This window comes from Pseudonaja textilis, chromosome 1, assembly GCF_049901715.1.
Source record: "Pseudonaja textilis isolate UNSWEBS1 chromosome 1, rPseTex1.2, whole genome shotgun sequence".
Taxonomy (NCBI): Eukaryota; Metazoa; Chordata; class Lepidosauria; order Squamata; family Elapidae; genus Pseudonaja; species Pseudonaja textilis.
The window spans coordinates 136723791-136736135 of NC_141990.1; the positions used below are offsets into that span (position 1 = coordinate 136723791).

Consider the following 12345-nt stretch of genomic DNA (forward strand, 5'->3'; position numbering starts at 1 on the left):
GCTGGTGGGAAGATGCAGAGGAACATAATGAACTAGATTTGTTGTTTGAAGTGAGGTAGGAATAGATAGCAAATGGGCCATTTGTTGCAACGTTTTAGGGGAAGAAACTATTCTTTCTTGGCATCCGATGCAAGACTAAAAGGTATGTTATGGCCTCCAGGGTGGTTTACTTGTATCTTTTAACATTACACAAATCTTTTAAAGTTATTTTAGGCATTCAGAACTTTCTTATTAGATTAAATTAAATTAAAACCTCGCATAGGAAGTTCATAATTCAGGAAAATGAAAGGAATATGTAACAATGTGTAATTTTAATCTTGAATTCTTTAGGCTGCAAAATTATTCTTTTATCATGACTTTGAGAAAGCTATGTATCAGCAATTTTAAAATTACTGGATCGATAAAAATGTGTGAAAAAATATTTTAACACTATTATGTTTAAAAATATTTTGGCTTTAAATACTATTCTATTACGGTACTAAAACCTATTTGATGCAAAGGAAGGATGAATAAGTAGGTTGCTAGATGATGAAGAAAAGTAACTGTTGGCATTTTCTATATATAGTCATTTCAGCATGGATGATGGGAGCAAGGTTCATTGAGCTTTCCTGATAGAATGACCAATCTTCAAACATCAAAGCCTGTAAAAATACACAATTGGCTAAAAGGATAAGTCATGTGGAAAGTGACCTGTTTTAAAGATCTTTAACCTTTTCATCCTGCCATATCATTTTCCACTCTCCCCAACTACATATTGAAGTTTTTAAAAAATAAGAATAACAAGCAAGTATAATTCACTTAAGGATTAATTTATAACACAGCATTGTTTAAATATTTTTAAAACACCTTAGCTGTTCCTTTAAGAATATACTCAGAAAAGTGACTTATAAAATACAAAATAAAAACATGTCTATTACAACCAGCACCAGTAGCAATCTCTTTGGAAATCATTTGATTGGAAGCAAACAGAAGAAAGAAAACATTCCATTTAGTGGACTTCCCATATATACCTGTGTGAACAGAATGCAAGTTTCCACAACCCCTTTAATCTATATTCAGCAGGACTTCCTTTATGTTATGGTAGCTTTAGCAGCAGACAGTCCTTATCTGACCTTGTTGGGACCTAGAAACTAACAGGGGGGAGGCCTACTTACTACATGTATGGGAGACTGCCAGGACCACCTCAGGGGAAGGCAAAAGCAAGCCACTTCTAGATGATGGCCAGGAAAACTACACTGTTGTGTTCATGAAATCACCAAAAAATTGAACACATTTTGCAGGAGGATTGATTTCACCAACTTAAAGTAAAAAGTATATAGATAAGGGATGATAGGTTCAATGGACTATGAATTCCCCAGAGAAGAACAAAAGAAACCTTGGCATAACTTATACTTTAACTCCGGAAGAGATCAAACTAGAGCTAGACATTAGAAATGTTCAAGTTACTGCCAAACATGTCTGACATATACAGATTATTTCTAGATACAGCCAATGAAGTCACATATTTTCTGTTTAGTTCTGCATTGGGGATTTCAAACACCGTCCATGTCTGCAAGAGGCAGCCTCCTTATGCATTAGCTGCATCTAAGTGACACAGCAAGCCAGTATTCACAGGGGTGCTGGGGCAGTAATGAATGATCAGCATATTAGCCTACATTTTTACTTCAATGGCTCCTTCTGAATCTTCTGACAGAAAACCATGGACAGCGCCTACTGTGATGTTTTTAATGCAGAAAGGAGTAGGCAACCTATGGCATCAGGGCTGCATGCATCCTCAACCTCCTTTTCTCAAGCCATCAGAGCCTCCTATATCACAACTGCTGAAAATCATCAGGTCCTTTCCTTTTCAGGTCGGAAATACTCATGCAAGCCCTCCAGAAAATCACATCCTCCTGTGAGTGATTCAGTCCTACACACTTTGCCAAGATGCCCAAACCACCTTGACTTTTAGCTCCGCAAAAACGATCACACCAGCCCCAACATCTCAAAAGTTTCTCACTCCTAGATATAGTGTGCTTGAACAAGGGCCTTTGTCTTATTTCATTGTGGTTCAGATGGCAGAATACATCACCTACAGCTAGTGTGTATTAGGGCTGTGGAGTGATTCATATTTGACAGAAAAAAGATGATGGATGATAAGATGGACAGACAAAAGATGACTGATGAAAGATAGAGCACCTGCTGGCAACTCATTAACAAGCTTATGCATTTTGCCAGCCATAGTACAGAGACAACAAAAGTTTTTACAAGTAGTCCTTGACTTACAACTGGTTGTTTAGGGACCAACCGAAAGTACTTATGATGGTTTTGTGACCAAATTTTGGGCACTCTGCAACAGCTCACATTTAAAGCCATTTACAGCATCCCCTGGTGACTGTTCATGTGGCTGCAATTTAGGACATTTTTGCTGATAACCAGTTTACTTTACTTCTGGTTTTTACGAAATGCCCCATAGCAAACAATGAATGACCTCAGATTCACTTAACAAGTGATTCTTTTAATGACTGCCACAAAAAATGTCACAAAATTGGGTTTGTCACACATCTATAGAGATTCTCAGTCATCCAGGAGATGGCTGTTTCAAAAGTGCTTTCTTTCAAGAGGCAACTGGATTTTCTGGTTTTTCCTGGTGGGGAATGGAAGGATTTATATTCCTTGGAGGCAGCTGGTCACTTGCATTCTTTTGGAGAGCTGTTGAGGCCACCAGGAGGTTAATCTGTGTCATCAGGGTGACCACCATTCCATTCCCCACCATCCACTCAGAGCTGAAGAAGCTTCTTGGATGAGAAGTGAAACATCTTCAAAGAAAAACCAGAAAGTCCAGTTGCCTCTTGAAAAAGCAATTTTGGGTTTATCACATGATGACCTGCTCTACATACCCTCATGATTTACAGCCACAATAGGCAAGCTCCATTATGGTCATAAGTCAAGGACTACCTGCATCTGATTTAAGGTAGTGTCAAAAGGTGTTCCATCTGCTTCCAATCACCTTTCCCTTTCAGATCTGGATTGTGATGCAGCATTCATCCCTGCCTTGCTTAATTGCTGATGATGACGACAGAAGAGTCAGTGGAAGTTACTGGAGCACTGCCCACCAGCAAGCTGCTCATTCACTGTTAAGCCAGAATCTTGGCAAAAGATAACTTGATTTTCTTTTTTTTTTAAAAAAAAATCATTTCCTTATTATACAGCAACATTGATACATAAGTCATTTGCTCATAACTTACGGTGTTTCCAGCATGACTTTACATACACTGGCCATCGTGCTTAGACAATCTGTTGTATTCTCAATTGGCAACGTTTTATTCTACAAAAGTTAAAACAAGCCAACAAAATCAGTTAGGGTCAGTCTAGACTTGTGATCTGATTTTGAGCTTTCTGAAAGAATTAAAACTTTTGCTCACTTCTACGACAAAATGGGTGGTAGCATTACTCAGCGTTTTCAGAACTGGCGTAGCTTCTGCGTAGAAGAGTGACATTCTGTTAGCCATCTCATTGTTCACTTCACTTTCAATGTCAAGCTGTTTAAAACGTGAGAGAAGATTAGTGTTATTTGCTTGTTTATAAAAGCCATTTTCCCCTATTGCTATATATAAATATATAAGAAGTTCCAGCTCATATTCAAAGCATACCATGATCCAAGCCTTGTAAACAAAGTTGCAAAATTATGCCATCTTTGTGTCCCAAGGAAAGCTGGAATTTTGGTTTTTTTAAACACTATTCCTCCTTTATGGAAACAGCTTTTGAAGTGGATTTTCAAAAGCATTGTATAGTACTAGGAAAGTTGTTGTGTTTAAAATACCACTACTATTTTTCATCATTATGAACATGTATGGTATCTGTTAATAATTTTTATACAATTTTTCTTACCATTAACATATGGCTTTTCTCTGCTAATCAGATTATCTAGTTTAGCAACCAGAAGAAAACACTCATCCCCACTGCATCAATACACAGAGGGATTCTGGATGTGTTTTGATCCTTGTCAACAAAGGAGTTGCAGCACAATAGAAGTCTAAAGGCAGAATCTCAAAATTTAAAAAATGACTGACACCATGCAAAGAAAGCATTTCATGATTTTCAAAAAACACGACATATTTATAAAGTTATAAGCATGCCATTCAAAAACATCTCCTGCCTCTACAGCAGTGGATTTTTTTTTTTCAAAAGTGTCCCCTGCTAGAACACTTTTAAGGAAAACAGGCAAAAACAAAACTCTTCAATTTAACCCAAATAAATGTAAATGAAATCTGCCTTTAGCATAACTACAAAAATTACACTGGAATGAATGTGGCAGGGAGGAAAGATAGTAGAGTCTGGATAGTTTAGGTAATACTCAAAGAAATAGGCCTGGTTGATTCTCTAACTTAGTATGAAGTAGTTTTCTATTGTTTTTCCTAATTGTCTCCTAAATGAAATCCCTAATTCTGAAATGAAACATTTTACTCACATGCATGTTGTTAATTCTGTTGCGACTTAATGTCCTTCTATAATAGCTAAAGTCGTTTTGAATTGCTGGGTTTCTCATCTGAAAGAACAAAAGGAAGATCAACTTCTGTGTTCTTACTCAGAACCGACAAAACATTCTACATTGCTTGAGTATTGCTTTCTCCTTACTAACCTTAAGTTCATCAAAACGGAGAGTAAAATGCAAGATCTCTGCAAACTGCTTTGCTAGGGCTTGCTCTCGCTCTAAGTGTTGAGTTGGTGTGTAGGGTGGACAAGTCAAGGATTCTAATAAGCTCTGCAAAGCTTTTTCTGGAAAAAAAAATCCAAAATATTTAGTTTTGTTTCATTTTTTTTAAAAAAAGGAATCTTCCTACTGCTTTAGAAAAGCGATCAGTTAAACATTCTGAAAATGTTCAGTTGCATAATTGAAGACTACTTGGAGGAAAACAGCAAAATACTTTACATGTGAAATAATTTGCAATTTACAGAATCAAGTGACAAAACTGCTAGAGGATCACTATTCACCATTTATTTATGGAGGATCACTATTCACCATTTACTGTTCACTAAGTAGTAGCACAGTGCAAGATTTCAACACAATACCTAAGAGAGATCAAATCTGGAAGTCAATGCTTGTTGTGGACTCAACTAGTATCAGGGACTGGGAGAGGGGAAGGGAAAGCGGGGGGAGTCCTTTGGTAGAATTACATGGGACTGCAACTCAAACAAGTGGAAAAAGTATATATTAGCATTCTTCTTGTCTGACTTTGATACAGGAAGCCTTCGACTTAATAACCGCAATTGGAACTGGAATTTTTGTCGTTAAGTCAGCACAGTTATAATGCAAGTCACCACATAATCAGACTCAATTTTATAAACATTTTACTGCAGTTATTAAATGAATCACTATGGCTGTTAAATGAATCTTGTGGTCATTAAGCAAATCCAGCTTCCACAACTGAATTCTTTGTCAAAACCTGGCTGTTGCAAATTGCAATCATGTGACTGCAAAATGTTGCAATTAGTCACAAATGTGAGCTGGATGCCATATGCCCAAATTGCAATCACATGACCACAGGGATAGGGCACAGTCATAAGTGCAACAGGGCAGATCATAAATCACTTTTTCCAAGGCCGATGTAACTTTGAACCATTGTTAAATGAATGGCTGCTAAGTCGATGGCTGCTTATAGAATTGATAACTATGGCCAGTCTGCAACTAATTAATCTGATGGGAGTAGAATTTAGAAAGTTCATGCTATACTATTTATTAGTATTCAAATACCACAAATTTACCTCTTAGTTTTTGTTGCAGCAAATCAACATGGTTCTTCTTTTTCATGCTTTATCTTTCTAGACTTTTTAATAGGCATGAGTAATTGGCAGCCAGCAATTGACAAGCTTTTTTTTCTTTTTAAACTCTTTAAAGCTTTCACAGCCCTTAGAAGTTCTACTTCTATAAAGTCTGGTAACAAACTGACACAAGTAATAAATTTGTGCCAGTTTTTGACAGCAAACAAAACCAAGCAAATTTAAATCCTGGGAAAAGTGCTGAATTTTCCCTTTTCTAAAACCCAGTTAAGAGCCACATTTCAAACTTGACAAATTCAGATCACCTTGTGTGATATCATTCTACCCTTGCAATTCTAGCAGTTAAAAAAAAAATAACAAGAAGCTTAGCTTTTGTCAGCCTCCAAGTTATGTATCGCTGCTCTAACTACGTTCTTCTAAGAATTCATGCACATGGTATTCAGAGGTGCCTATATCCAAGGGAAAAAAATGTAACAGGACAGTAGAAAATGACCAATAATATTTACAAAAGTTCATGAGCTAGCCAGTTCTTGAGAGCATAAAAGACAGGAACTCACCTAGTCTGAGAGAAAATTCATAGAACCGCTTTAATCTCACAACCAGAGGGCATACTGAATTCCATGCTCTTTCCTGCAGCTGAATATCGTTTGGGTTTTGTATTGCCTGGAAAACAGTAATAACTTGAAAAAAATTTCATTTATTTAATATCACAATGCCCATCCTGTCCTTCCCATGCACATACATGAATGGACAATCAGAATGAAAGCTAATTCTAATACAGTATGGTATTTGTCTTTCTCTCAAAGAATTTGGGTGCCCCCCCCCCTTTTTTTAAAAAAAAATCCCAGCAGCTTTTGACAAGAAATCTCTTCCAACTTTTGGCAAGAGCAGTTTGCTCCTATTTTAGGAATTAATTGATGGATGAGATGAAATTTGTTGGGGTGAGGAGAGAGTGGGGGGTATCCTTTAACAGAACTTGTATATATGCATACGTACATATGTACAAATTTATTAGGATGTATTTTTACTGAAAGATCTTAATTATTCTGGCAGATTTCTTACTTTTTAAAATATCTTTTCTCATCCAAGAAACACAGATCAATTGCTGGTCTGGCAAGTATGCTAGAAACTTTTCGGCCACTATTCACTGCTCAGGTCCCATTATTATTGAGGTTAATAACAAATAATAACCTTAGGAACAAAATCTTATCTGATGCAAATGTATACTTCTGTACATACTACAGGCGGAACTACTAGTTTTTAATTAAAAATAGCAAAGTGTAACACTCTAAGCTTAGATTATCATTTTGATAATTTCACACAATAATTGGCTGTCACAATAGGATTTTTTTTAACTTCCCAAAAGGAGATCTCTGTAAATGTCTCTTCAAATGTGAATAACTCTTAGTTTTGAATGTTCAGTTTTGCATATTATAATTTTTTGTTACAATTTTGTTATAGTTGTGCTTTTAAAGTTGCAGCGACATTTCGGCAGAATCTCATCTGCCATCATCAGGCTTCTGTATTGTGTTCGTCCCAGACAACTTTAAAAGCACAACTATAATGACGTGGGAAAATACCCGAACAAAGCTGAATACCACACATGTAAGTACCCGCAAAAACTTAAGAAAACATATATATTGAACGCACATCTCTAATTTCTTGTCCAGCTCCTTTATAAGACTGCAGGTCTGAAAGCATACTTTCTGAGTCCTGTAAAACAGCATTGACTTGGTTCCATATTTCCCTTTCTCCATCAGAAGGCTGAGCATCTAGATAAAAGATAAAAAGCAAGTATTGCAAAAAGCAGTCGACTGTTATTGGGACAATCACACAAAGTATAATTACTGTCAACTAAAGTTCATTGGTTATTTGATCCATATTTTACTACTTTCATATAGTTCTCGTGACACTTTATCTATTTTCAGATTCATTTTATTAAATCATAACCAGGATTAAAATTAGGATTTCTTGCCACTCATACATACAAATAGGAAGAACTATTTGCAATTTTTAAAACTGTAATTGATTAACCAAACTTGACATCAAAGACACCCCTGGACTAAATTCAGCCTAGGTAAAGAAGATGAACTTTTAATTTTTTTTAATGCAGTTTTATATGCATCTCCAGGAATGTGACAGATATTTAATGAGTAAGAGTTCTCCCTGTTTCCAGTCTAAATAATAGTCCAATGTTGTGTCTTGCCCATTACTTTTCATTTCTACTTCGGTAGCAAAATCCACTATTTTAAAAATAATCCTGACTTCTGCATAGATCAACTGGAAAGAAAAAAATCTCCTCCCATCCTTCAGGTAAAATCATCTTCTCTAACAGAAGAGACCACACTGTCTGCATGTGCCTATTGACTGAGCCTAATAACTAGTTTTCTGTTCACTCAATGTTGCTTCATCCAGCAATAACATGCATTTATTTAACAAGTCTTAGAGATCAGCTCAGAGAATTGGAAGCATTTCCAAAGAATCAATTTCCTCCTGCTTCGTGAGCGTTAAATTAAAGTGCAGTTGTGAAATCTAACACTACACATCTTATGAGAGAAATATTTGCTGCAAATGTTCAAAATGCACTGGGCAAGTTATTAATTAGGTAGGAACAGTATCTAAAAAGTTTTACTTTTAACAATACTGCAGTTAAATACACTCAAGGTGCAAAGGAAAAAAACTTTATGAGGAAAAAAAAGAAGTCAAATCTTGTACTTCTTGATCACCCACAGTTCCTTTGGGTAGATGAATGATTATATGTGTTGTAAATAAATCTTGGAGAATCTAAACTGAGTTAAGATTTTGCATTTATCACTTTAACATCTTAAACTCATTCCGATATGATAAGTCAAGTGAGGCACTGGGGATAATGTCTAGATAACGGGTATAAAACCTTTCCATTGTCTCTGGAAAGGTTTGACTCAGCCATTACAGAAAGTAAAGTCACTATCCCCAACTACTTGATCTATCCAATAGGTTCTCCTGCTTGAGCAGGGGGCTGGACTAGAAGACCTCCAAGGTCCCTTCCAGTTCAGTTCAGTTCAGTTCTATTCTCTATTCTATTCTATTCATTGTATTTTTATTAGCAATCCTCTTCTATCCATGAAACCTGATAAGCCTTTAATATAAGCTCAAATATATATTGATGGAAAATTCAAATCCTTTTCATTGTAAAATTCACATGCCTCATATCTGAAATATCATGGATATATATTCAGTAATTTTCATATAGTTTTCTATGGACTGGGCAATCCTGATGTAGGGAAGGCACTTTCATAACCAATCAATTCAAATTCATAAGTGATGTGAACCTCTTAATATTATATTACAATCATATAATATTATACAATTTGGAGAACTGTACTATATTCTTGCATAATGCGTTGCGCTATTTTGGATGTCAACTTCTGTCATAAAACATATACACGTAGTCCTCGACTTACATCAGTTGGCTTAGTGACCGTTCAAGTTACAACGGCACTGGAAAAAGTGACCTATGACCATTTTTCAGACTTACGACCACTGCTGCATCCCCATGGTCATATGATCAAAATTTAGAAGCTTGGCAACTGGCTCGAACTTATAACAGTTGCGGTGTCCTGGGATTATGGGATCCCCTTTGGCGTCCTTCTGACAAACAAAGTCAATGGGGAAGCCAGATTTAACAACTGCAGTGATTCACTTAATGAATGTTTCACTTAACAACAGAAATTTGAGACTCAATTGTGGTCGTAAGTCGAGCACTACCTGTATACAGCTCTTTTTCTTCCTAATTTCATAGTGAAGACTCTGTAAAGGTTTCCCTGTCCAGTCATGTTTGACTTTCGGGCACGGCTGCTCATCTCCATTTCTTGGCTAAGAGAGCCAGCGTTGTCCAAAGATATTTTCCTTAGCCATGTAGCCTAGATGTTATAGGTGCATGGAACACTGTTTCTTTCCCACAGAAGAGAGAAGCATTGGTGTGCCTTCGAACTGCTAGATGGGTAGGAGCTAGAGCAAGGAATGGGAGCTTACCCCATTGCACGGTGCCTGGGTCTCAAACCTGGACTTTCAGCTCCCCAGCTGACAAACTCAGCATCTTTAACTGCTGAGTCATAGGGTCCAGCTAAACACACAATGCACTGTGTTGTAATTTGTTAACTTCAAATGGAAACAGTAACACACAATAGTTCCTGTCTGGCATTTCAGCTGTAATATCACATTTGAAATGTTTTATAGCAGACGAAGGTACAATGTGAAGCCAGTCATACACGTTGGTAGATAGCTTCTCTCTTTTCCTGATTGCTCGGCTGATGGAATTAGAAATCCAACATCATCTGACAGTCACCAGTTTCTCATTTCTGAGTTGCACTAGTATATAAACATTGTAGGCAAAGTGTCATGGTTTAGGGAAGGGCTGTCAAACATGCAGCCCACGGGGCAGATGTCTCATGCGCTGGCCATGTCCACTCCCAGTTTAGCAAATGGGAAAAAAGTCACAATATGTCACACGAGTTTGACACCCCTGCTTTAGGGAAATGTATCAGTGTAATCTCTTTTAAAACCACGATGATAAGAGAATATAATAGCCTTTATATTAGTTGCACATAAATAGATTTTCTATGATGAATCCATATTAAATATAATACCAGTGTTTCATGAAAAAATGTTAATTTGAGCTTTCCCTTTACATTTTTTTTAAAAAGATAGCTGCATATCATCTACTATTCTGTGATTCTGGCATGATTTGCTTCTTTAATTTTGTAACATTATCTTGTAAAAGAAATATATTGTATGAAGCAGCAGATTTTAAAGTTTAATGTAGCACGGATATTAATTTTGAACTGGAATCTAAATACCTAGAATCTCTGCATTCCATACAAGTACTCGTGTAAATAATTTTCAGGACTCTTGAGAAAATTCAAGTCTAAATAAATTATTGAACACCTTGAAAACAAAGTTCCTATGAGGCCTGAAAGTGATAAAATACCCCTTAGCACAGGGGTGTCAAACTGGATTTCTTCAAGAGCGAGATCAGCAGTGTAGTTCTCCTCTGTGAGCCAGTGGGGGGGTGGGGGGGGTGAGGGGGCAGTGGTGGCGGGGGAAGCAGGATGGATGCTTCCTGCAGCACCCTGCTGCCCAAAAATGGGCATGGGGGGTTGGCACACGGCCCCCCTACACCTCAATTTTGTCCTCCATGGTTTCCTACAGCACTTCGCCGGCTGAAAACGGGTCACGTCGCCCATTTTCGGCCTTTTTTTTACCGTTTTCCAGCCTATTTTCAGGCCATTTCAGGCCCATTTTTCAGCCTGTTTTTGTCCCGGTTTTCATCCCAGTTTCGGCAGTCAGAGTACTGCAGGCCAAAACGAGGTGCAGCCCCCCCGCATATGGCTCGTTTTAGCCACTAGAGGCACCATGGGCTGGTCCCTTGATATTTCCAGACTGGCCTCACAGGCTGGATTTAAGCACCCCATGGGCCGGATCTGGACCACAAGCCTTGAGTTTGACACCCCTGCCTTAGCAGAATTTCCAATCAAATTCTTATTATATTATTAACTCCTTGTACTGAGCTGCAACATTCACTTACCTTATTGTTTTAAAAATAAGATATTAAATAGCACATAGGGATAGATCGCAACTGAGTGGATAAAGGGGATCTATTTAATGTAGTAGTTGACACTTTATGAGAAAACTCAAGCCACATGCACACTGCAAGCTGTAGTACACTGCAAAATGTAGCAAAAAATTAATGTGTAAAAGTATATTATTTCACCTGCTTTAATAACAAAAAGCTACAGGAAGTGTTGTCAGGGATTCATTCAGTTGCTATATTTTGTTTATACTGATAATAGAGATTAATTTTCATATGAGCTGCCCTTAATCTACATCTGCTCCTTAACAGATTTCCATGCAAACAGTGGACCTCCCTCCTAATAGTAATCGACTAGGCATTAAGAATTTTTCATCAAGAATTTTTATATTTTAATCGGAAAGGAAGATTCCTCCCCCTCCACATAATTTAGAGTTGCCGAGAGTCAGGCAGCATACCGGTAATCCTTGATGAACACAATTTGGACCAGAATTTTTCGTTGCTATGCAAGATGGCTGTTAAGTGGGTCATGCCTGGTATTGCATCTTTTTTTGCCACAAGTCATGGCAGTTCTTAAATGAATCCAGCTTTCCCTGTTGACTTTGCTTGGGAAGATTGCAAGTCTTGCAATTTTGTAAGTTTGCCATTATCACAGGACCCTGGGTTCCTCTAACCATCAGAAATGCATGCTGGCTGCCAACGTTCCAAATTTTGATCATGCGACCATGGGGGTGTTGCAATGATCATAAGTGTAAGGACCAATTGTACGTTACTTTTATCAGTGCTGTTCTAACTTTGAATAGTCACTAAAGTAATGGTTGTAAATCAAGGACTATCTGTACAGGTTTAACAAATTAATAAATTTAAATAATTAATAAATTATTATCACAGGTAAATGGGAAATGATTGTCTTATATTCACTGATAAGAACAGAAAAGAGCTACTGGAAACAGAAGAATAAGCAAAAAAACCATGAAGATTTGCCTGAAGTTAAGCTGTTGCCTAGCAGAGGCAAC

General features: G+C 37.2%; 1 protein-coding gene across 11 annotated transcripts in view; it reads right to left on the bottom strand.

The window, feature by feature from the left end:
* Positions 1-12345, bottom strand: part of CYRIA (CYFIP related Rac1 interactor A) — a 76145-nt gene that overhangs the window by 5886 nt on the left and 57914 nt on the right. For all 11 annotated transcript variants that reach the window (XM_026695313.2, XM_087917482.1, XM_087917464.1 and 8 more), the window contains 6 exons: positions 7411-7532; positions 6318-6423; positions 4622-4758; positions 4451-4528; positions 3405-3521; positions 3228-3307 (listed from right to left, as the gene is read on the bottom strand). In XM_026695313.2, the coding sequence (XP_026551098.1) occupies positions 3228-3307; positions 3405-3521; positions 4451-4528; positions 4622-4758; positions 6318-6423; positions 7411-7532 (640 nt within the window). The remainder of the gene's footprint in view (positions 1-3227; positions 3308-3404; positions 3522-4450; positions 4529-4621; positions 4759-6317; positions 6424-7410; positions 7533-12345) is intronic.